General features: G+C 43.6%; 1 protein-coding gene across 1 annotated transcript in view; it reads left to right on the top strand.

Annotated features, from left to right (window-relative positions):
- The window catches only part of SNX25 (sorting nexin 25), a 158,697-nt gene that overhangs the window by 20,141 nt on the left and 111,950 nt on the right, over nucleotides 1-26,606 (top strand). The window contains exon 3 of the mRNA XM_039542197.1: nucleotides 24,634-24,850. Coding sequence (XP_039398131.1) covers nucleotides 24,634-24,850 — 217 coding nt within the window. The remainder of the gene's footprint in view (nucleotides 1-24,633; nucleotides 24,851-26,606) is intronic.

Here is a 26,606-nt window from a genome sequence, read left to right on the forward strand (position 1 = left end):
AAGAGCTATTATGCCCATGCTTTCTCTCCATCTTCCCCCAGAAATTAAACAGTGTCAGTGTTTGTTCTATTCCTTCCCCTCTCTCTCTCTTTCTCTTTGACAACATAATTCTGATGTGGAACCTTTGGGATTTGATCAGATGGATGCTTTTTAACTTCACATTGTAATGCCTGGAGGATTGTGCACTGTAGCTCAAAAATAGTACTAATTAATGGCTACCTATATATTAGGATTTAGGTTTTCTATACAAATGTTATTGTTATATATTGAATCATAAAAAAAATTGTTGAAAATTGAAAGGGGAAAATTGTGTAAGACAATTAGAGTGATAGGCTCTTGGGCTGTGGAGTAATGAGGAAGATTAGTTTAATTATTTCTTTTTAGTAATAATTTATTTGTATAACATCATAAATGTATTGTGTTTTTGCAAACCCAGAGTAAGATGTGCTCTTTATCCCAAAGAGCTCACAAGCTCAGATAGATGAATCAGGGCAGTAATGCAAATCAGGGAGGGATGTAGAGATGATTATGAGGAGAGCAAGATAGGATAAATGCCTTGGAGAAATAAGTTTCAAGGAGGGGAGGGCAGAAGGAGGGTGCTTAGCAGAGTAAAAGTGGGAGTTGGTTGCAGGCTGTAGGTGCAAAGACAACAATGGGAGAAGGAGAAGAAAGCAGTAAAGAGTGGGGATTAACAAGTGTGGGGGAAGGGGAGTGAGAGGCAATGAGAACAGAGGGGTAGACAGAGTTACTGTAACAGGGTGGCTTATCCTAAGGGAAAGAGGCCTGTCCTGGGGCCAGCCTATCCTGATTGGTAAAGAGAGCAATCAGGTGATTTCCATTATAAGAGCACCAGGAAGCTGCAGAGGGAGGGGGAATCTAGGAAGTTGTGGCAGAGACTAGAGAGAGAGCAAGGAAAGGCACCTGCTGGGAAGACCCTGGAACCAGAGGAGTTGCTGCAGGTAGGAGGAAACACCGGGGGAGTTTGGAAGTCAGAACCTGAAGGCTGAACTCCAGCCAGGTAAACCCTGTGGGTGGTGATGGAATTGGAATCTGGGGACCCCCTACCTCAGGAAGATGGACACTGAAGACTTTGTAAGGACTAAATAAATGGGACCCCAGGAGGAGAATGTTTTAAGTTCCCTTTGGATTGGTGGTGGTCAGTTCTGAAGAGGGGCACTGAAGTGGGGAAAAATAGAGACAGGGTACTGCAAAGTAATTTCTGGCCATGAGGGGGCATCAGAAAGTGGCCAACCCTGTTACCCTTATATTTATGTATGGCCTAAAAGGTGAGGCTGAGGCACTTTAATTAGAGAGAGGCAGTCTTGCAATTGTAAACTGATCATCAAACTTAAAACTAACAAGTAGCTGGTCTCTACTTCTGCAGCTGGAGATTGAAGGGGGAGTTAAATATGCTTTGCCTATCATCTATCCTTTCTTTGTAAAATTAGTGAGTTATGGTTGGGTATATCCTTAAGAACCCGGTTGATAACCTCAGAAATCCTTAGTCCAGTCCTTTGTATGACTGTGTGATAATGTTGAACAGAAAGCGGGTGCACTTGGGCTTGTGGGTGTGGCGCTGGTGTGAGCTAGATGGACTCTCTAGTTTGGGATGGAGAGTTTAATTTCATATCATCTTAGCATGATTCTCTGTAAAATTGGGCCAGAGACTGATTTCTTCTTTAAACACATCATGAAGTATTATAATTGAAAAGCAAACAGCAATAAATAAATCGCTCCAGTATCTGCAGTTTTCTTGAGACTGGATATACAGAATCTATAAAATTGTAAGGAACAAACTAATACAGTGACAGTAGAGCTGATAATTCCATCACTTTTCCACTTGCTCCCAAATAGTTCATTTTTGCTTCCCTTCTTACCTTTCCTCCCCATGCTCGATGTTAATAGTGCCTTGTAATGTACTAAATTATAATTTTATTCCCTAAGGTGAAATCACAAACAAAAGGCTCTTTTTGTCTATTACAAAGCAGTACACAATAAGGTACACTTTAATAAGTCATCTTTTCTTTGTTAGTGGTCAAGGTAACCCTTCTATTTCAAATTAATTTTGTTTCACTATGCTATATTTCAAAGCAAAATCTTGTTGCAGCCTTAACTATGGAGGCCATATCATTGCCTCCATAATAATTATCCCATTCATTTTAATGATTCCCAACTTAGTTTCATTTTAAAAATAATACTGACAACCTATTAGTTTAGTTTGTCTTAGTTAAAATATCATCGCTATTAGACAAATTATTCAGCTACTGTTCTATGAAATGAGTGTAAAGGTCAGAGTTAAGGCTGTATTGGGAATGTCTTTATCTGTGTTTGACTATGTTACCTACAGTATCAACTTTTTAAATTTAAAGTTGACCAAGACTTGTCAACTTTTGATGTGTTATTTCTAAGAAATATCTTATGGTATAATGAACATATCTAGACTTAAGCCATAAAATTTTACCCACATAAACCTCTATGCACTTGAAAGACTTATCTGGCAAGTTTCCAAATGACTAATTAGTCTTAATTCCTCTTTTTTTTTTTTTGGTAAAGGTATCTCTCATTGGGCACCCAAAAATTGAAGCACTCCCAATCACTAGTCATTTTTAAAAAATGAGGCTTTAATTGATTTGTGTTAGGCTTATAAGCAAAACTTAAAAGTTCTCTATTCACTCCCTCAGATCATACTAGTCCTACACTGACTCCTGTAAACGTTGGTCTTCCTATTTAGTGCATTTCATCCCATCAAAATGAAACCTGGAGTTATGGTTTCGCACTTCCTCCCAGCTGCTGTAATCTATATGAATTTGACTGTGGATCACAAAACACACTTACTAATATTTTAGTATATAAAATGTCAAATAAATAGTGATCATATATAAGCTGGGACCTTGAAATTACATTAATTGAATGAAAATATTTTTAAACTAGTTAGTTAATCTGTGCAAAATAAAGGAGGATAACTACATCTTTTTGCAAATAGTATAAGTAAGCACGTAAGGGTGGTGCAAAAATGTATTTTTGCAACTTTGTATATTGTCAGTGTCAGAAACAAAATGCTTTTGATGTGTCATTCAAAGTGGTATACTAGTCTGGAACGGGAGAAGGGAATCTTTTTTTCTTTTAAATATATATTTCTATAATATATAGAAAAGAATGTACTTAGAACATTGAACCATGCTAGCATACAAGTTCTAACAATTTTTTGGTAATCTGAAATGCCATGGGGACTGCATCCAATTTGTTAAGCGAAATAGTTTCACTGACATGACATCTTACCTATCTATTTTGTGCTTCTTCATTAGTTCTCTTTCATATACAATATTTTACAAAGTAGGGCCTGATCCTGCAAACACTTATGCACATACTTAAATTTATATGTGTTAATAGTCTTATCAAATTCACTTAGCACTACTTGAGCTTAAAGTTAAGCATGTGTATAAATGTTTGCAGAATAGGTGCCTAAAAATCTAAAATGGGTATATTTTACATGCAATAGCATATTCCCATTTCTGCTAAGGTGTATTCAAAGGATGTTACACAATATATTTATTTTCAGGCAACATTGCTACCATGAGACTGTTTAATGGTCTGTCAGATCCTAGGGTTTCCTAATGTCGCACAGTGGAACAAAGACCACAGCATGTACTGTACAAGCATGCCGAAATAATTTGGTTTGTTCCCTGAAATCTAAGGCCTTGATTCAATAAAGCACGTAAGTACCTCCTTAAGACCATTCCTGTTCAGCACAGCTGAATTAAAGGTAACCATGTGCTTAAATGTTTTGCTTCCTGATTCTGGACCGAATACTGTAACAACACCGCTTATGAAATTCACCAAGGGCAAGTCATGCCTGACTAACCTAATTGCCTTCTATGATGAGATAACTGGCTCTGTGGATGAGAGGAAAGCAGTGGATGTGCTATTTCTGGACTTCAGCAAAGCTTTTGATACAGTCTCCCACAGTATTCTTGCCAGCAAGTTAAAGAAGTATGGGCTGGATGAATGGACGGTAAGGTGGATAGAAAACTGGCTAGATGGTCGGGCTCAACGGGTAGTGATCAATGGTTCCATGTCTAGTTGGCAGCCGGTATCAAGTGGAGTGCCCCAAGGGTCGGTGCTGGGGCTGGTTTTGTTCAATATCTTCATTAACGATCTGGAGGATGGTGTGGACTGCACCCTTAGCAAGTTTGCAGATGACACTAAACTGGGAGGAGTGGTTGATACGCTGGAGGGTAGGGATAGGATACAGAGGGACCTAGACAAATTAGAGGATTGGGCCAAAAGAAATCTGATGAGGTTCAACAAGGACAAGTGCAGAGTCCTGCACTTAGGATGGAAGAATCCCATGCACTGCTACAGACTAGGGACCGAATGTCTGGGCAGCAGTTCTGCAGAAAAGGACCTAGGGGTTATGGTGGATGAAAAGCTGAATATGAGTCAACAGTGTGCCCTTGTTGCCAAGAAGGCTAATGGCATTTTGGGTTGTATAGGTAGGGGCATTTCCAGCAGATCGAGGGATGTGATCATTCCCCTCTACTCAGCACTGGTGAGGCCTCATTTGGAGTACTGTGTCCAGTTTTGGGCCCCACACTACAAGAAGGATGTGGATAAATTGGAGAGAGTCCAGCGGAGGGCAACAAAAATGATTAGGGGGCTGGAGCACATGACTTATGAGGAGAGGCTGAGGGAACTGGGATTGTTTAGTCTGCAGAAGAGAAGAACGAGGGGGGATTTGATAGCTGCTTTCAACTACCTGAAAGGGGGTTCCAAAGAGGATGGATCTAGACTGTTCTCAGTGGTAGAAGATGACAGAACAAGGAGTAATGGTCTCAAGTTGCAGAGGGGGAGGTTTAGGTTGGACATTAGGAAAAACTTTTTCACTAGTAGGGTGGTGAAGAACTGGAATGGGTTACCTAGGGAGGTAGTGGAATCTCCTTCCTTAGAGGTTTTTAAGGTCAGGCTTGACAAAGCCCTGGCTGGGATAATTTAGTTGGGTTTGGTCCTGCTTTGAGCAGGGGGTTGGACTAGATGACCTCCTGAGGTCCCTTCCAACCCTGAGATTCTATGATAGCTGTTAATTGAAAAAGTGTTCTGAATTTTGGAATGCAAATTTAGAATCATAGAATCATAGAATTCAAGATCAGAAGGGACCATTATGATCATCTAGTCTGACCTCCTGCAAGATGCAGGCCACATAAGCCGATCCACCCACTCCTTAGCAAGTGAACCCTGCCCCATGCTTCGGAGGAAGGCGAAAAACCTCCAGGGCCATAGCCAATCTTCCCTGGAGGAAAATTCCTTCCCGACCCCAAATATGGCGGTCAGCTGAACCCCGAGCATGCGGGCAAGACTCTACAGCCAAACCCTCTTGAAAAGGTTACATCATACCAGGCACATAATTGACCTATTGACTAAGCCCGTTATCCTATCATACCATCCCCTCCATAAACTTATCTAGCTTAATCTTAAAGTCGTGGAGGTCCTTCGCCCCCACTGTTTCCCTCGGTAGATTGTTCCAGTATTGCACTCCCCTGATGGTTAGAAACCTTCGTCTAATTTCAAGCCTGAATTTCCTGACTGACAGTTTATATCCGTTCGTCCTCGTGTCCACATTAGCACTGAGCTGAAATAATTCTTCTCCTTCCCTGGTATTTATACCTCTGATATATTTAAAGAGTGTAATCATATCTCCTCTCATCCTTCTTTTGGTTAAGGAAAACAAACCGAGCTCCTCAAGTCTCCTTTCATACGAAAGGCCTTCCATTCCTCGGATCATTCTAGTGGCCCTTCTTTGTACCTGTTCGAGTTTGAATTCATCCTTCTTAAACATGGGAGACCAAAACTGCACACAATACTCCAAATGAGGTCTCACCAGCGCCTTATATAACGGGACTAGCACCTCCTTATCCCTACTAGAAATACCTCGCCTAATGCAACCCAAGACCGCATTAGCTTTTTTAACGGCCACATCACATTGCCTACTCATAGTCATCTTGCGATCAACCAGGACTCCTAGGTCCTTCTCCTCCTCCGTTACTTCCAACTGGTGCGTCCCCAGCTTATAACTAAAGTTCTTGTTAGACATCCCTAAATGCATAACCTTACACTTCTCACTATTGAATTTCATCCTGTTACTAATACTCCAGTTTACAAGGTCATCTAAATCTCCCTGGAGAATATCCCGATCCTCTTCCGAATTGACAATACCCCCCAACTTGGTGTCATCCGCAAACTTTATCAGCCCACTCCTGCTCTTGGTTCCCAGGTCAGCAATAAATAGATTGAATAAAATCGACCCAAAACCGAGCCTTGAGGAACTCCACTGGTAACCCTCCAACCGGACAGTTCCCCTTCAATACTACCTCTGCAGTCTCCCTTTAACCAGCTCCTTATCCACCTCTGGATTTTCACCCGATCCCCATCTTTTCCAATTTAACCAGTAATTCTTCATGCGGTACCGTATCAAACGCCTTATTGAAATCCAGATATATGAGATCCACCGCATTTCCCTTGTCTAAAAATCTGTTACTCTCTCAAAGAAGGAGATCAAGTTGGTTTGGCACGATCTACCTTCGTAAATCCATGCTGTAATCTATCCCAGTTGCCATCGCCTCATGCTCCGAACCACTCTCTCTTTAAGATTTTTCCATGACTTTGCATACTACAGATGTTAGACTAACAGGCCTATAATTCCCGGTCACTTTTTTTCCCCTTCTTGAATATAGGAACTACATTAGCTAATCTCCAGTCAGTCGGTACAATCCCGAATTTAGGATTTATTAAAGATTATCGCTAACGGGCTAGCAATATCCCTCGCCAATTCCCTTAATATTCTAGGATGAAGATTATCCGGGCCCCCCGATTTACTTCCGTTAAGCTGTTCCAGTTTGGCTTCTACCTCAGCTACCGTAATGTCTACCCCCATATCTACATTCCCATCGGTCCCTCTATCACTATTCCTTAGCCCTTCATTAGCCTCATTAAAGACCGAGGCAAAGTATTCGTTCAGATATTGTGCCATTCCAAGATTATCCCTAATCTCCACTCCATTTAAAGTTTTAAGCGGTCCCACTTCTTCTTTCTTGGTTTTCTTCCTATTTATATGGCTAAAAACCGTTTGCTATTGGTTTTAATCCCCTTCGCTAGATCCATCTCCACTCGTCGCTTTGCCTTTCTCACAGCTTCCTGCACCCTCTGACCTCAATAAGGTAGGTTTCCTTGCTGATCCCTCCCATTTTCCACTCCTGGTACGCTTTCTGCTTTTTCTTAATGACCCCTCTAAGACGCTTGCTCATCCAGCTCGGTCTAAAACTGCTACCTACGAGCCGTTTCCTTCTCGGATACATGCCTCTGACAACTCCTGCAACTTCAACTTGAAGTAACCCCAGGCGCCATCTGCCCTTAGATCCCTAAATATGTTAGCCCAGTCCACTTCCTAACTAGTCGCCTTAATTTAGTAAAATTAGCCCTTTTGAAATCATACACCCTAGTCTCAGATGCACTATTGATTATCTTCCCATTTATTTGGAAACGAATTAGCTCATGATCACTCGAGCCAAGGTTGTCCCCTACAACAATGTCCTCAACAAGGTCCTCGTTACTCACCAAAATCAAATCTAAAATGGCATCCCCCCTCGTCGGTTCAGCAACCACTTGATGAAGGAATTCATTAGCTATCACGTCTAGGAAAAGCTGAGCCCTATTATTATTACTAGCATTTGTTTCCCAATCTATATCCGGGAAGTTAAAGTCCCCCATGATCAAGCAGTTCCTATTAGTGTTTACCTCCTTAAAAACATTAAAGAGCTCCCTATCCATCTCTAAGCTAGATCCCGGCGGTCTATAGCACACCCCAATCACTATCCTGGATGAGGCTCTGGTAGTTTTCTTCCCCAATGTGACCATTGCCCAAACAGACTCTGTATTGTCCATTGCAGCGCTAGTTATCTCATTACTTTTTACCTCATTATTGATATACAGTGCTACTCCCCCACCTTTACCTTTGCATCGGTCTTTCCTAAACAGCACATACCCTTCCATACCTGTACTCCAGTCATGGCTACCGTTCCACCATGTTTCTGTTATTCCTACGATATCCGGTTTCAATTCCCGGACCAGGAGCTCCAGTTCCTCCATTTTGTTACCTAAGCTTCGCATTGGTGAACAAACATCCTAATTTTTCCTGTTGGGCTCCTCTCACTCTTTTTACCCAACTCGGTAGGGACACAGTACTTCCAATATGACTTGTAGATCTAGAATCTGTCCCCCCACTCTTCCTTACATGTAACTGCCCCCCTCTGGCTATATCTGTTATCTTGTTGTCCTCACTCCCAATGTGAAAATTTGGCGTGGAGAGCACCAGGACCTCTCCCGACCGTCTCCCCCCAGTGTCTAGTTTAAAGCTCTTTTAATCAGATGAGCCAGCCTCCCTCCTAGAAGTCTACTTCCTTCCCTACTTAGGTGTAGCCCATCCCTTGAGAACAGTTGTCTGTCCCCAAAAGCCTCCCAGTGCCCATACATCCCAAAGCCCTCCTTGTAACACCACTCCCTCAGCCAACTATTAACCATCACGATCCTCTCACCCCTTTGGCGCCTTCCTAGGGACAGGTAGAATCCCACTGAAGATCACCTGAGCCTCAATTTCCTTGAGCGTCTTACCCAACCTGGCATAGTCTCCTTTGATCCTCTCTAGCGAGAATCTAGCTGTGTCATTCGTTCCCACATGAAGGATGATCAAAGGGTTCTTACCCGCTCCTCTTAGGATCCTTTTCAACCTCAGGTCCACATCCCGTATTTTAGCACCCGGTAGACAGCACACCCTTCTGTTCTCTGGATCGGCCCTGGTCACAGGCCTGTCCAACCTTCGCAGTATGGAATCCCCAATCACGTAGACCTGCCTTCGCCTGGGGACAGCACGGTCCTCTAACCTATCCCCCGTTCCCCCTGGTCGCAAGCTCCTTCCATTCCTATCGTCCCTTGTGGTTCCCCTTAAGCCATCCTGTATCTTCCCTGGGCCCAAACTCGGTGCTACTTCCATCGACTCCTCCCCTTTATCTATGGGACTGGCCGCTCGCCTCTTTTTCTTTGGCCTCTCACTGTCAGTTACCACTTGCTGTACCCCTTCCTCATTCTCCAAACCTTCAAACCTGTTCCTTAGCTCAATTTCCCCCTCACTGGCTCTCCTTTTCCTTGGCCTGCTTCTCACGGTCACATGCTTCCACCGCCCATCTTCCTCCTCTGGTGGTCCCCCTTCCTTGGCCTCAGCCCCTGCTTCCCCCTGTGCCCCTGGGCGTTCCCCCTCAGTTACTGCTTGCCATTGCTCCATCAGCCTCTCAAACCCCCTTCTATTCTCTATCAGGGTTTCTACCTGCAGCTCTAGGCCCTGGATCTTTTCCTCCAGCAGCTCTATTAGGCGACACTTCATGCATATATAGTACTGGTCAGGGTCCCCTGCTAGGACCAGGTACATACCGCAGCTGCTGCATGCTCTCATCCTTGGTGTGTCCTCCACAGCTTGGCTCATGGCTGCTGGCTGCTGCTGTCTTGGCTCCGCTTGGTGTTCTTCCCTGGGGGGCGCGGGACCTCCCCTTCCAACTCCCACGCTAACTCCCCTGTTGGCAGCCCTGTGCCGCTGCTCGCAGCTGTGCCGCTGCCTGGCTGGGCGGCCGCTTTTATAGGCCCCTCCTGGCCTGGCTCCTCCCCCTACTCAGGGCTCAGCCAATCCTGGCTCAGCTGCCCCTTCAGCAGCCTGCCCCTCTGGGCCTCTACAGCGAGATACAAACACTACACAAACAGACGCAAAGACACTCACCTGCTCCTCCAATGGCAACTCCCACGCTAACTCCCCTGTTTGCTGCCTCCTGTGCCGCTGCTCGCAGCTGTGCCGCTGCCTGGCTGGGCGGCCGCTTTTATAGGCCCCTCCTGGCCTGGCTCCTCCCCCTACTCAGGGCTCAGCCAATCCTGGCTCAGCTGCCCCTTCAGCAGCCTGCCCCTCTGGGCCTCTACAGCGAGATACAAACACTACACAAACAGACGCAAAGACACTCACCTGCTCCTCCAATGGCAACTCCCACGCTAACTCCCCTGTTTGCTGCCTCCTGTGCCGCTGCTCGCAGCTGTGCCGCTGCCTGGCTGGGCGGCCGCTTTTATAGGCCCCTCCTGGCCTGGCTCCTCCCCCTACTCAGGGCTCAGCCAATCCTGGCTCAGCTGCCCCTTCAGCAGCCTGCCCCTCTGGGCCTCTACAGCGAGATACAAACACTACACAAACAGACGCAAAGACACTCACCTGCTCCTCCAATGGCAACTCCCACGCTAACTCCCCTGTTTGCTGCCTCCTGTGCCGCTGCTCGCAGCTGTGCCGCTGCCTGGCTGGGCGGCCGCTTTTATAGGCCCCTCCTGGCCTGGCTCCTCCCCCTACTCAGGGCTCAGCCAATCCTGGCTCAGCTGCCCCTTCAGCTGAGCCAGGATTTATCATATTTTTATCATGCTTTCCTCAGACTTAGGTAAATTACTGACTAAGCCAACCTTCTTATCTTGTCACTTGCACTTCTCCCTCCAACGGTTCATTCCAACATGGATACATTTAAATGTAAGCATATCCCATCTCTGGAAAGTGCCTAAGTTTATCTAGAAAACCCAGAATATATGTGAGCAGGATGACTCAAACAAAAAATGTGCTTTTTTTTGTTGTGAGGAGGGGACTGATCTGTCATCTGAACATGGAAGAGACACAATCCTTGCCGTATGACATAATTATGAAATTTGGATTTCAGAATTAATCCCACTAACTCTGCATGTATTTTTTACATGTATAAGGTTTGTTCATTGACAAGTTATTTTAAACAAGACTACTGACAGTAATACAATTAAGATTGCTATATTTAAACTCCTGCGTAACCTCTCCCTCAAAAAACAACTTTGGGAACCAGTTTTCACTGAATGTTTCAGAGAATGTATTAACTCCAGATTCCAAATATGAAGTCATCACTTCTCCTGCTACCACATGTAGTTATTAAAATAAATATTCCTGCCTTTTTAAAAGGACTTAAAAAACCCTTGCTTTTCACTAAGCAATAGAAACTGGTGGGTTTTTTTCCTGATGGATTATTCTTAGTCCACAATACTTAAATAGGATCCTTGATTATAATCAGAGTAATGACACTGAAATACAGCAGTAGGTACAGTTCTAGAAACACTTTTGTTAAATACCAAATGTATATATTGTTCATTCAAAACAATATTTGAAAAAGATTAAAAATATTTTTTTAAAAGGAATTTAAGACATGCTTAAGGCTATTATGTCTTGTTCCACAAAAACAATATTTTGTATATAATGGACTCAAGATAGAAAGCCCCCTCTTTAAATTTCTATTTGCTTCTGTATAATATTGATAATGTGCCTGATGCTGTACAGTACCCCAAGACAGACTATCCTTGTCCCAAAGAATTTACAATCTGAAAGTAATAACATGTTGTTGTGTGCAGGTGCATGATGTAATATACATAGACTTATAATAGGGTGATAGATACACTTAACTTCCATGTATCAGGAGATAGCCATGTTAGTATCCACAAAAACAGCTAGGAGTCTGGTGGCACCTTAAAGACTAACAGATTTATTTGGGCATAAGCTTTTGTGGGTAAAAAAATCTCACTTCTTCAGCTCCATGTTTCACTGAGCTAGAATCATGACCTCTGATACAATTCTAAAACTTTAAGATCAACCTGTAGTGAAGGAGTGTATCAGTGTAACTTCAGTGAAACCACTCCTGGTTTACACTGATGTGAAAACAGAATCCAGCCTCTTCCTTTAATTTTGAGTATTTGATTCTACATGATTTATATTATATAAAGTTCATCCAAGGTATATTATGGTTTTAAATCACTCTACATGTGCTTTTCCCATTTTCTTTGTTTTGATTACACTATTGCCACTATTTCCTGAGCATCTCTTCTGTCTCGCATGACCACATATCCTGTGCAGCATTGTATTTTTTTAATCCACCCCCCAATTTATTCTAGCTTCTTCATTTAGGGTGACCAGACATCCCAATATTAGAGGCTTTTTCTTATATACACAACTATTACACCACTCTCCCCCAAAAAAGTATCCCGATTTTTCACATTTGCTAACTGGTCACCCTAACTTCATTCTTTCTTCTTTGATGGCTTTTTGTATAGTGTCCACTTATGTTTCCCTTACTTTGGCAACTAGCTTAAATTTCAACTCACAATTTTTTCTGTCCTCCCAACTAATACACCAGTGATGCTACTACTTGGTTGTAGTTCATTGTATTATTATTTTCAGTACCAGTTCAGGCATCAGTCTAATTTTAATATCTTTAAAAAAAAAAAGTCTTACAGTACTGAGATGTATCTTTTGCAATACTAACATGCTAATAACTAATAGTTACATTTGGCTTGGCCAGTGTCATCTCACCCCAAAGCCAAGCATAACAAAAGAACTAGGTATTTAATGTCTACACTGCCCCTGAAAGGTGTGATTCCCAGTGTGGGTAGACAGACTTGTGCTAGCTCAGCTTGAGCTAGTGCACTAAAAAGAACTGGTGTTGCAACATCCACATTGCTCTTTTTAGTGCGCTACCCTCAAGTGGAGCTATCACAAATCTGTCTACCTGCACTGGGAATCACACCTCCCAGCTTCAGTGTAGTCATATGCTGTCACAAACTAAATCTTGTTTTATTTATATTCAGTACTCAGGGCCAAGTTGTCTCCTGATCTCCCCTGACAAGTAGTAGCATGTGTGCAGCTCTGTAGCCATATTGGTCCCAGCATATTAGAGAGACAAGATGGGTGAGATATCTTTTATTGGACCAACTTCTGTTGATGAGAGAGGCAAGCTTTTGAGCTTACACAGAGCTCTTCTTCAGATCAGGACTACTGCAAGTTGGTCCAGTAAAAATTTTTACTTCACCCACCTTGTCTCTCTAATACAATAGCATGAAGACAAACTCTTCAGAATGCTTTCTTCCATCCTTAATTACAGATTATTGTTACAAGTAACAGAAACAAGGTGAGGGAAAATTACAAAACAAGCTTGTTAGATATTAAAATAAAATACTGTGTGCTAGGTGTTCAAAATGAGAACAAGAACTAAACTATATACATAATAACAAGGAAATTTACTGTCCTTGTTAACAGGAAAAATGCTCTTCAACCCCAAAATGCTGACCATTTTTGTAACTACGCCAATCTCTATAAGACTTTGTTAGTTAATAATACCTTGGATCATTAACGTTGAAATGATTTTTCAGCCTTTACCATTGATACTGATTGTTTTGTTTGCACTTCATTCATCTTATCAATGAAAAGACTAGTTTCACTACTAATTATAGACCTTTTTTTTTCTAGTCTCTTTCACTGGCTGATTCTCAACCACTAACACAACACTCCAAAATGTGGGCGAAAGACAATGCAAGTAGTTTAGAAACAACATTACAGCAAGACTCAACTGGGATAAACATGGTTTTCAGCTATTTGGGGTTTTCTTAAACCCACAACTAACAGCTCTTGGCTAGAAAAAGAGTACCTGGATCATCTTAATTATGTACACAATAGTCATATTTATAGTGCTGAAGAGAAACAATAACTTGGCAGAGTTTGATCAGTGCAGAATGTGAGCAAGCACAGAACCTTTGATAATTTTTGAGGCACAATTTTTTTTACAAGAGATAATCAAAATCTAACATCACTCTCGATGTCGCAGATAACTATGGACTGAATCCAAAGCCTGTAGAAGTCATTGTGAGTCTTTTCATTGAATTCAGTGGGCTTTGAATCAAGCTCTAGATGAAGATCCAATGTGCTTTAGAAACACTAAAAATTATAAGCCATTGCTTTTAGGCTATAGAACAGTGGTTCTCAACCAGGGGCCTGGGGCCCACTGAGGGGCCCCGAGCAAGTTTCAGGTGGTCTGCCAAGCAGGGCCGGCATTAGACTTGCTGTGACCCAGGGCAAAAAGCTGAAGCCCCACTGCATGGAGCTGAAGCCTGGGGTTCCAAGCCCCGTCCCAGGGCCGAAGCCTGAGCAACTTAGCTTCACAGTGCCCCCTGTGGCTTGGGGCCCTGGTTAGTTGCCCTGCTTGCTACCCCCTAATGCTGGCCCTGGCTTTTGTATGCAGAAAAACATTGTGGCACAGGTAGGCCATGGGGGCACGTTGGGGAGGATAGGGGGCTTAGAAAGTAAAAGGTTGAGAACCTCTGCTATAGAGGAACATACAATAAATTCTAACATACAATAAAAACAATATTAGAATGCACCCTTTTAAATGTAAAAATAAATCCTCTGGGAGGGTACAATTTTACATATTCAGAATTTTCCGCTATCCTCCTTGAGCATCTGTTTGATACAGATCTAACAGAGAAAAGAAAAAACAGAATGTTTTAATGTGACTTGAAGATGGTTTTAAACAGCTTATTTTGGGGGGAGAAATAGTGACAAATATCTAGTGTGTTACATATACTGTTGACTTATTTATTTCTATGTTCTTGTGAGTCATTTAGATAGTAATGTTTATAAAAATTCTGCTCTCAAAATACTGTAGAGCTCAGCATTGTTGTACATTTGAATGTTGTGCCAAATTGCTGTAAATAGAAGGAGAAAGTGAATGTTGTGGATTCTTATGATTGTGGAGAAAACTAGGATCCCAAGTTCATTTTAGAAAGGTTTTGCCATGAGGGTAATAGTGAACTAAGGACTAATGCACCCTTCTTTTTGAAAGCGGTTAGGGTATTAGAAGGAGATAGTGTTTCTCATATTTTATAGTTATGTATGTAGGGAAACTTAGCCATCGCTCTTCACTACTGCGACTCTGCCTCAAAGGCAGGTTCCTGAAGAATACAATACTTTGACCCATTGTGTTAATTTTGGGACAGAGAAATGCGTCAACAAGAGAATTCTCACACATGGTTCAGAACAAGAAGTAAGACATTGCCAGTTACAAACAATGACCACAAATATCATAACACGGTGCACTACTGTTATTTTGCAGCACCCTAAAAGTATTGGGTGTCTTACTTACTAGAAGAAAAGAAAAGAGCCCTGTCCTGAAGAGCTTACAATCTAATTTCAGAAATGACACTACAAAGAGGAATAACAAAACAGTAAGAGGAGGAAGGTTGAGGAACGAAAGAGGTGACAGTGAAACAAATATAGTTACTTATACAAGCGCACATTGTCATGGTAGAACAATGTATCTGAAATTACCCTATATCAGTCAGAATCCTGTTATATTACCCCAAATTATCCTCACATGTACTGAGGACAGTTCTTTACCACCTTTATCAGAAGGCCTCCATCTTTGAGTAACCATTGTTGTCATGCTCTGGAGTGGTTGTTTAAGGCAGGTTTCACTATAATATACTTTTTTTCTGTTTTTTCTTTTTGTTGTATTTGATGGGCCAGATACTAGTCAAGAATACTAGGTTTAAGTTTAATATCTTTCCATGAAAGTCTTTATTCCATATAAAATAGAGAGGATGGATTGTCTTGTGATTAAAACATAGGACTGTGTGACACAAGTTGTTCCTCAGACTTCCTGTCTGACCAGGGGAAAGACCTTTAATCTCCGTGCCTCAAATCCTACCTGTAAAATGGGAATAATAATAATAATACCTACCTCAGAAGGAGTGTGGCTAAATTCATTAATATATATAGTATGCTCAGATACTCAGAAAAGCCTCTTAAATAGAGCTGGTTAGAACTCTTTATGTTCTGTGCAATGGGAAATTCTGACACTTCAAAATTTCCTTTAATCTCAAATCACAACAAAAAGTCAAAATTTTGAAATTTCTTATAGAACAAAATTTCCATAAAATTTAATTTCACATACTCTTCTCTCCCATAAGAACATAAGAACGGCCATACCGGGTCAGACCAAAGGTCCATCTAGCTCAGTATCTGTCTACCGACAGTGGCCAATGCCAGGCGCCCCAGAGGGTGTGAACCTAACAGGCAACGATCAAGTGATTGCTCTCCTGCCATCCATCTCCATCCTCTGACGAACAGGCTAGGGACACCATTCTTTACCCATCCTTGCTAATAGCCATTTATGGACTTAACCACCATGAATTTATCCAGTTGTCTTTTAAACGCTGTTATAGTCCTAGCCTTCACAACCTCCTCAGGTAAGGAGTTCCACAAGTTGACTGTGCGCTGCGTGAAGAAGAACTTCCTTTTATTTGTTTTAAACCTGCTGCCTATTAATTTCATTTGGTGACCCCTAGTTCTTGTATTATGGGAATAAGTAAATAACTTTTCCTTATCCACTTTCTCAACATCACTCATGATTTTATATATACCTCTATCATATCCCCCCTTAGTCTCCTCTTTTCCAAGCTGAAGTGTCCTAGCCTCTTTAATCTTTCCTCGTATGGGACCCTCTCCAAACCTCTAATCATTTTAGTTGACCTTTTCTGAACCTTTTCTAGTGCTAGAATATCTTTTTGGAGGTGAGGAGACCACATCTGTACATAGTATTCAAGATGTGGGTGTACCATGGATTTATATAAGGGCAATAATATATTCTCAGTCTTATTCTCTATCCCCTTTTTAATGATTCCTAACATCCTGTTTGCTTTTTTGACCGCCTCTGCACACTGCGTGGACATCTTCAGAGAACTATCCACAATGACTCCAAGATCTTTTTCCTGACTTGTTGTAGCTAAATTAGCCCCCATCATATTGTATGTATAGTTGGGGTTATTTTTTTCAATATGCATTACTTTACATTTATTCACATTAAATTTCATTTGCCATTTTGTTGCCCAATCACTTAGTTTTGTGAGATCTTTTTGAAGTTCTTCACAATCTGCTTTGGTCTTAACTATCTTGAGTAGTTTAGTATCATCTGCAAACTTTGCCACCTCACTGTTTACCCCTTTCTCCAGATCATTTATGAATAAATTGAATAAAATTGGTCCTAGGACTGACCCTTGGGGAACCCCACTAGTTACCCTTCTCCATTCTGAGAATTTACCATTAGTTCGTACCCTTTGTTCCTTGTCTTTTAACCAGTTCTCAATCCATGAAAGGACCTTCCCTTTTATCCCATGACAGCTTAATTTACGTAAGAGCCTTTGGTGAGGGACCTTGTCAAAGGCTTTCTGGAAATCTAAGTACACTATGTCCAGTGGATCCCCCTTGTCCACATGTTTGTTGACCCCTTCAAAGAACTCTAATACATTTGTGAGACATGATTTCCCTTTACAGAAACCATGTTGACTATTGCTCAACAGTTTGTTTTTCTATGTGTCTGACAATTTTATTCTTAACTATTGTTTCGACTAATTTGCCCAGTACCGATGTTAGACTTACCGGTCTGTAATTGCCGGGATCACCCCTAGAGCCCTTTTTAAATATTGGCGTTACATTAGCTAACTTCCAGTCATTGGGTACCGAAGCTGATTTAAAGGACAGGTTACAAACCTTAGTTAATAGTTCCACAACTTCACATTTGAGTTCTTTCAGAACTCTTGAGTGAATGCCATCGGGTCCCGGTGACATGTTAATGTTAAGTTTATCAATTAATTCCAAAACCTCCTCTAGTGACACTTCAATCTGTGACAATTCCTCAGATTTGTCACCTACAAAAGCCAGCTCAGGTTTGGGAATCTCCCTAACATCCTCAGTCGTGAAGACTGAGGGCTTGTCTACACTACAGGACTATTTCGAATCTACTTAAGTCGAATTTGTGGATTCGACCTTAATAAGTCGAATTTGTGTATCCATACTAAATACACAAATTCGAACTTCTGAGTCCACATTCACGGGGCCAGCTTCGACTTTGGAAGCGGTGCACTGTGGGAAGCTATCCCACAGTTCCCGCACTCCCCGCTGCCCATTGGAATTGTGGGATTTCACCCCAATGCATGCTGGGGGGAAAAATGTGTCGTCATTGAACCGTCAATCCCGCCCTCCTCTCTTCCTTGAAAGCGCGGCGGAAATCTGTTCGCGCCCTTCTCTGGTCGGTTACAGCGCGGACGCCACAGCACTGCGAGCATGGAGCCCGCTGCGATCATCGCTGCACTTATGGCCGTTGTCAACTCCTCGCACGTTATCGTCCACCTCTTCCACAGTCAGATGCTGAGAAACCGGGCGAGGAGGCTCCGGCAGCACGGTGAGGAGAGTGGCGCAGACCTCTCACAAAGCAGGGTACGCCGGGCAGTGGAGATCATGGTGGCAATGGGTCAAGTTCATGGTGTGGAGCGGCGATTCTGGGCCCGGGAAACAAGCACAGACTGGTGGGACCGCATAGTGCTGCAGGTCTGGGATGACACAGAGTGGCTGCGAAACTTCAGGATGCGTAAGGACACTTTCCTTGAACTGTGTGACTTGCTGTCCCCTGCCCTGAAGCGCCAAGACACAAGGATGCGAGCAGCCCTGACTGTGCAGAAGCGAGTGGCCATAGCCCTCTGGAAACTTGCCACGCCAGACAGCTACCGGTCAGTAGCGAACCACTTTGGCGTGGGCAAATCTACCGTGGGGATTGCTGTCATTCAAGTAGCCCACGCAATCGTTGAGCAACTGCTCTCAAAGGTAGTGACTGTCGGAAATGTCCAGGCCATCATAGATGGCTTCGCGCGATGGGATTCCCAAACTGCGGTGGGGCTATAGATGGGACTCACATCCCTATCCTGGCACCAGCCCACCAGGCCAGCGAGTACATTAACCGAAGGGCTACTTTTCAATGGTGCTGCAAGCTGTGGTGGACCATAGGGGACGTTTACCAACATCAACGTCGGGTGGGCGGGCAAGGTTCATGACGCGTGTGTTCAGGAACTCTGGTCTGTTTAGACGCCTCCAGGCAGGCACTTTCTTCCCGGACCACAAAATAACGGTTGGGGATGTGCAGATGCCTACAGTGATCCTCGGGGACCCGGCCTACCCGCTAATGCCCTGGCTCATGAAGCCCTATACAGGCGCCTTGGACACTGAAAAGGAACTCTTCAACTACCGGCTGAGCAAGTGCAGAATGGTGGTGGAGTGTGCTTTCGGACGTCTCAAGGGAGATGGCGGACCTTACTGACTCGCTCGGACATCAGCGAAAAAGAATATCCCGTAGTTATTGCTGCTTGCTGTGTGCTCCACAATCTCTGTGAGAGCAAGGCGAGACCTTTTGGCCGCTTGGGAGGTTGAGGCAAATCGCCTGGCTGCTGTTTACGATCAGCCAGACACCCGTGCTGAGAGAATATCCCAGCGGAAGCGATATGCATCAGGAGGCTTTGAAAGCGAGTTTCCTGCAGAGCAGGGTAACCTGTGACTGTCCACTTGATTTTAAGAGAGCCTGATCATAAACCAAGTTTTCCCCACTTCCCAAGGACGTTTTAAAACTAAGGACATGTTTTAGTAATTAATAATAAATCTTTCGTTGACTTTTCATTTCTGTTTATTCGTTGAAACATGGAAGCATTCTGTGCTGGTTAAGGTGTGCACTGATGGGTGGGTTTGCAGGAAGGCGAGGGTGCCGTCCTTGGATAGGGGTTACCATGACGGCTGTGGGTTTGGGCGTTGGAAGGTGAGGGTGTGGGGAAGGGTGAGTATCTGCCCCTGGATGAGGTCTATTTTTGGGGCTCGGGGCACCGGGGAGGATCGTGACTACGGTCCAAATGCATGTGAAGGGAAGCCTGCCTTTACATTCGGGATGTCAGGCACCAGGACCCTGCACAAGCATACACCTCAAGGAAAGACCGGGGCAGCATACATCACACAGACTGTCCCTGGTGCCTAGTGACTGCAGTCTGTGTGTGCCCTGCAGTTGACCCTGCAGCCAAGTCTGTAGCATGGCACTGTGGGCTATGCAGTGACATTACAATTACCCCACAGAACAACAGAAAGTCTTCTGACACCAGAAACGTGACGGAAACAGTCAGTAACACCAAACCGCTTTTAATAATGTAATACACAGTGGGGTTTGAACTTGGAGTTGGTACTGGTTGATGCTGTAAAGAAAGAGCTTGTACAAATTTACAGCGCGACAGTTGTCTCTAACATTATCGGTGTGCTGCGGTGCAGGGACAGTTCTCACGGCCCCTACCTCCCCTCCGTCTTGTCACTTTGGGTGAGGGGACAGGACTTCTTGGCGTTGGAGGGCGGTTGCAGATGCACTGCAGGGGGCTCTCTCCTCCTGACTGCGGTCTTGCAGAACATCTACAAGGCGCGGAGCGTGTCCGTTTGCTCCTCATTAGACCAAGCAGCGTTTGAGTCGCCTGCTGGTCTTCCTGCCGCCACCTATCCTCCCGTTCCAGGTGTGTGCGATGCTGCTGACACAGGCTCTCCTCGACTGTCTCTGCTCTGCCGCCTCCGCTCTGGAGCTGGCCATCAGTTCCTGGAACATGTCGTCCCTTGTCTTTTTCTTTCTGCGTCTAATCCGAGCCAGCCTCTGCGAGGGGATGGCGGGCAGTCCGGGAAGGAGCGAAGCTGTGTGATGTGAAAAAGTAGGTGATTTCCTTGAACACATACATGTTTGCCAACAGTAAACACAGTCTAGTCAGTTTCAGTGAACAAGACCAAAGAGGGAACCAAGTCTCAGGAGATCTCAGAACTAGTCCGAGATTTCGAATACGCTCTCATTGGCGGCGCCATTGCACTGGAGAGCGCACAGCGAGAGAGACAGCTGCATCCCTCTTGCACAAAGTCCTGGTAAGCCTTACAGTACAGAGTGCTTATCAGTTAGTGCTTAGCTGTGCTCTCCTGCTGGAGGCAATGTGCAAAGCAGAAAAGATGAGCGTTATGCGGCATCTCCCGCCAGTGAACGGAAAGACCCTGTATGCTTTTCCTCTGAGGCCTGCCACAAGTGGCTGTTAAGCGAGGTCATTCTTATGCAAAGTAAAACTCTGTTAAGCGAGGTCATTCTTATGCAAAGTAAAACTCTGTTAGCGAGGTCATTCTTATGCAAAGTAAAAGTCTACCATGCACAATAGTAACAGTACACTAATTCCACTAATTAGATGCAGCACTTCCACAACGACATCACCCTGAGGCGTGTCAGGCGCACACAGAGAGCGGATGTTAATAGAAGCCCTGCACAGACCAAGACCCTACGCTGCCATGCTCGTAGGCGATGGTCCCCTCTACCTGAGGATGGCATGGCGCGGAAGAGTGTGCTTCAACGGAGCACCCAATAAAGCACCTCTCCCAAGAAACCTCTTGCTGAGGCTTTTCCAGCTGCTCTCTGAGATCTTTTTTGAAATATCCCCAGAGGACTATTGCTCCATTGCTGTTTGTGTAGACATGCTGTTTGTTTAGTTTCATATTTAAAAATGTTTATATAGTATTTCTATTTTTATATAAATCCCTGTTTCTTAAAAAATAAATGTTTCCCTGTTTGTAGCACTTACCGCCTGATCCTTCCCTGATTCCGAGTCCTGGTTAACGGGCGGGACGGTTGGTAGGGGATCTCTGTGAGGGTGATGAAGAGATCCTGGCTGTCAGGGAAAGCGGGAGTGGGTTCGATGTCGCCTGCGCCGTCCTCTAAAGACCCTTCCTCATCTTCCCCATCGGCGAACAGGGAGGGGGAACTGTCCCGGTACACTATTCCGTCCTCGGAGTCCACCGTCACTGGTGGGGCACTGGTGGCAGACCCACCTAGAATGGCATGCAGTGCCTCGTAGAAGCGGCATGTCTGGGGCTGGGCTCGGGCGTCCGTTTGCCGCTCTGACTTTTGATACCCTTGTCTTAGGTCCTTCACTTTCACGCGGCACTGCATCGCATCCCGGCTGTATCCTTTGTCTTTCATGGCTTTAGAGACCTTCTCGAAGGTCTTCGCGTTCCGCTTGTTGGAGCGCAGCTCCGAGAGCACAGACTCCTCGCCCCACACAGCGATCAGATCCTGGACTTCCCGGTCAGTCCATGCTGGGGACCTCTTTCTAGTCTGGGATTGCCCGGACTCCTCTGCTGGAGAGCTCTGCATCGTTGCAGGTGCTGCGGAGCTCGCCCCGATGTGCAACCAGAACGTCAGATTCAAACCGCCCAGACAGGAAAATGAATTCAAATTTTCGCGGGTCATTTCCTGTGTGGCTGGCCAGAGAATCCAAGCTCGGACTGCTGTCCAGAGCGTCAACAGAGTGGTGCACTGTGGGATAGCTCCCGGAGCTGCTAAGTTCGATTAGCATCCACACCAAGCCTAATTCGAGCTAGCAAGTGCGAATTTAGCGTTACTCCACCTGCCGGGGTGGAGTACCAAATTCGAACTAAAGAGCCCTCTAGTTCGAATTAAATGGCTTCCTGGTGTGGACGGTTGAGCGGTTAGTTCGAATTAACGCTGATAAATTCGAATTAAAGTCCTAGTGTAGACCAGGCCTCTAGCAAAGAATCCATTTAGTTTCTCTGCAATGACTTTATCGTCTTTAAGCGCTCCTTTAGTATTTTGATCGTCAAGGGGCCCCCCTGGTTGTTTAGCAGGCTTCCTGCTTCTGATGTACTTAAAAAACATTTTGTTATTACGTTTGGAGTTTTTGGCTAGTCGTTCTTCAAACTCCTCTTTGGCTTTTCTTATTACACTCTTGCACTTAAGTTGGCAGTGTTTATGCTCCTTTCTATTTGCCTCACTACGATTTGACTTCCTCTTTTTAAAGGAAGTCTTTTTATCTCTCACCGCTTCTTTTACGTGGTTGTTAAGCCACAGTGGCTCTTTTTTAGTTCTTTTACTGTGTTTCTTAATTTGGGGTATACATTGAAGTTGGGCCTCTATTATGGTGTCTTTAAAAAGCGCCCATGCAGCTTGCAGGGATTTCACTTTAGTCACTGTACCTTTTAACTTTTGTTTAACTAACCCCCTCATTTTTGCATAGTTCCCCCTTTTGAAATTAAATGCCACTGTGTTGGGCTGTTGAGATGTTCTTCCCACCACAGGGATGTTAAATGTTGTTATATTATGATCACTATTTCCAAGCGGTCCCGCTATAGTTACCTCTTGGACCAGCTCCTGCGCTCCACTCAGAATTAAATCTAGAGTTGCCTCTCCCCTTGTGGGTTCCCGTACCAGCTGCTCCATGAAGCAGTCATTTAAAGTATCGAGAAATTTTATCTTTGTATTTCGTCCTGAAGTGAAATGTTCCCAGTCAATATGGGAATAATTGAAATCCCTCACTATTATTGGGTTCTTAATTTTGATAGCCTCTCTAATTTCCCTTAGCATTTCATCATCACTATTACTGTCCTGCTCAGGTGATCGATAATAGATCCCTAATGTTATATTTTTATTAGAGCATGACATTTCTATCCATAGAGATTCTGTGGAACATGTGGATTCGATTCCCCTTTCCCCCTTGTTGTTTAGTTATCACTGTGACTGTTATGGACTTTTTTTGTATTTTGCTTACATCTGTGGTCACAGCTGATATGCAGGCTTCTTTGAGCTTCCTCCCGAGCAGTGATGACTAGTGTATAACACTTCAAGCCTAAATGACCATCAGCAAAATAGTGAAACTAGCTATACACAAAGTGCTGTCAAAATACTGACAATTTTTTTCCCTAATTACTTTCATTTATAGTAATCTTAGCTGTTGCTTATAACTATAGTTCAGACTAGGGATCGGCAACCTTTGGCCCGCAGCCCACCAGGGTAAGCGGGCCGGGCCGGTTTGTTTAACTGCCATGTCTGCAGGTTCGGCCAATTGCAGCTCCCACTCGCCGCGGTTTGCCATCCCAGGCCAATGGGGGCTGCTTGAAGCGGCGACCAGCACATCCCTCAGCCCGCGCCACTTCCCGCAGCCCCCATTGGCCTGGGATGGTGAACCGCTGCCAGTGGGAGCCACGATCAGCCGACCCTGCAGACGCGGTAGGTAAACAAACCGGCCCGCCAGGATCCTTACCCTGGCGGGCCACATGCCAAAGGTTGCCAATCCGTGGTTCAGACTTATGGAAATGTTTAATTTTTCAAGTTTATGGTGTCTCCTTAAAATATTGTAATAGTGATTTCCTTTCTCTAACTACTATGATGTTATAATGTGGTTCAAAACTGTCCTTCACCTAGGGGGGGAAAAATGCTGCCTCTACATGTTTTTTAAATGTGTCTTTGAAATCGAGTATCAGAGGGGTAGCCGTGTTAGTCTGGATCTGTAAAAGCAACAAAGAATCCTGTGGCACCTTATAGACTAACAGACGTTCTGCAGCATGAGCTTTCGTGGGTGAATACCCACTTCTTCAGATGCAAGTCTTGCATCTGAAGAAGTGGGTATTCACCCACGAAAGCTCATGCTGCAGAACGTCTGTTAGTCTATAAGGTGCCACAGGATTCTTTGTTGCTTTTGAAATCGAGGTTGTTTAGATGCATGTATAAAGAACAAATTGTGTCAGTCCTCAGCAGACTTGGGAGATGCAGATAATTTACTAGTTCATGTAATAAAATCCATGTTTTGTGATACAGGTATCTGTTTGAGATTTCTGTTTGACCAGTAACCTGACTGTCTGACCAAATCCACTTAAGGGTTTTGCATGGTGACCTCTGGTAATCTCCCTTAGGATCAGATTTCTTCAATATAACATTGCTACGCTTTCTTTCTTTGAAGAGAGAGAATTTAAAACCCAAAGGAGAAGATAGTTTTTGTACTATCCCTGTGTGTTTTCCCTGTATTAGACGTTGCTATTTATTGTTTTGTTTCTCCTTGTAGTGTTTGACTACGGCTACAGAGATTACATTCTGTCCTGGTATGGGCACCTCAGCAAAGATGAAGGACAGCTATACCACCTGCTATCTGAAGATTTCTGGGAAATCGCCAAGCAGCTGCGACAGAGGCTGAGTCACATTGATGTAGTGAAAGTTGTCTGCAGCGATGTAGTGAAAACTTTACTCACACACTTCTGTGACCTTAAAGCAGCCAATGCCAGGTAAAACAAACAAACATGAATGTTTATCCCCTGTCCTTCCAGTATTTTAGTAGAGTTTTCTGCTTGTTACTTTCTTTCCTTTTGGATGAACTGCCTTGAGGCAATAAAGAGCTTACAATTGAGAGAGAGAAGCAGTAAAGACAGGCAACATATAAGTAACATTTATAGTCCATACTGTTGATTGTGAGACACCCACTATGCTTTTGGGCACTTGGGGGAAAGGAAACACTCATGTTTCTTTTTCAGCTAAGTCAACTTCATCACTCTGTTTATACTCCTGTTCTTTAGTCACCATGCAGGAAGGTACGTGAGTAATCTCTGAGGGTGCCATGAGACTAGCAGGATTTGGAAATGACAACAAAAAGCTATGTACATTCTTTCCAGAAAAGTGCAAGTGTTAATTCCATAATTTCCCCCACCCCTCGCTTTCTCCTCTGGTATCAGGAAGCAAAGCCCCATGGTTCCTCTCTATCAAAAGTCTCTCTTAGTCAAGTTGTTGGGCCAGGTTTTTCTCCTATTACGAGTCTTTTCTTTTAGAGAGTTCTCTTTATACGCGCTGGGGACTATAAGGTATTCTCCTCTTAATACCTTGATTGCACTCAATCTGATACTTGAAAATGGCTAGCTGTACTTTTATCTGGCCATATGCATATACATTCCTTGATCTGAGTGTACAATATGAACTTGAAAATTAGGCACATTTGTGCCTGTCTACTTCAGAAAATTGCTTTTAAAATTACTCTAATTGAAATATTCTTTGGCTCGTGTGATGAGACTTTGTACCTTCAGGTTGTTTTGCTCACAGTGATATCCATTTGTGCTCTTTGCCCACAGTGACGTCCACAGGTCTGTTTCTGATATTGCTCCAGGGAAAAGACTTCTTTCTCTGTGTCCATGACCAGTCTATATATTACCACTTTCTCTGTCTCCCTGAGCAGACAGTCTTAGTGTTTTACTGGCAGGTGTCAGCCTGAATTTTCCCCAGTACATAACAAGCGAAGCCAAAGAGAGATTTACTGGTGGTCACTGTTGCAGGGGAAAAAAAAGAAAATAAACAGGTGATCGTTATGTACCTGCAGTGGGGCATATATAAAATTCTCTCAGTTGGCCTTTAATTTCAGTTCCAGAATATTTGCATGTTACTTGTTTCTCAATAATGGTCGATGTCTCTTGGCTATGTTCTCTGAGTGTGCTACTGTAGTTTGTCACTCTGACTTTTGAGCACAATGTGAGCTCTGTCTAGAAGAAAAGTTAGATATCAACTATCTTTCCTTTTAGTTCAGTTAAAAAGAAGTTGGAGACTTTTTTGTTACTATTTTTTAGGTATCACAATACTCAAGTTGTGATTAACAAAAGGCCTCCAATTTGAAATTGGGGAAATATTCAAAACTGTCATTTCCTCCTGTCTCTTTCTATAAAATTCTGACTTTTTTTTTTTGCTTTGGATGTCTTATTTCCTGTTTATAATTATGTCCATTTCAACTGGATCTTTGTTTTTGGGTTGGGTCATGGCATTTTTGCTCTCACTATACTCACTAAGAGAACCAGTAATAACTAAATCCTTTGCTTATTTTCCATTTACTTTTTTTGCTTTGAGTTGATCATGCATCTTTGAGAACACCTGTGAAGGTTGGGACATTAACATGCAAATGAAAGGGTCATCCCAGAAATCCATGTGCTCAATGATAATCACATTTCTTAATTTACAGATCAGTATTCCATGCAGATTTAAAAATTCCTAAATGCAGGTAACAAA

This window comes from Mauremys reevesii, linkage group 5 (genome assembly GCF_016161935.1).
Source record: "Mauremys reevesii isolate NIE-2019 linkage group 5, ASM1616193v1, whole genome shotgun sequence".
NCBI classification, from domain to species: domain Eukaryota; kingdom Metazoa; phylum Chordata; order Testudines; family Geoemydidae; genus Mauremys; species Mauremys reevesii.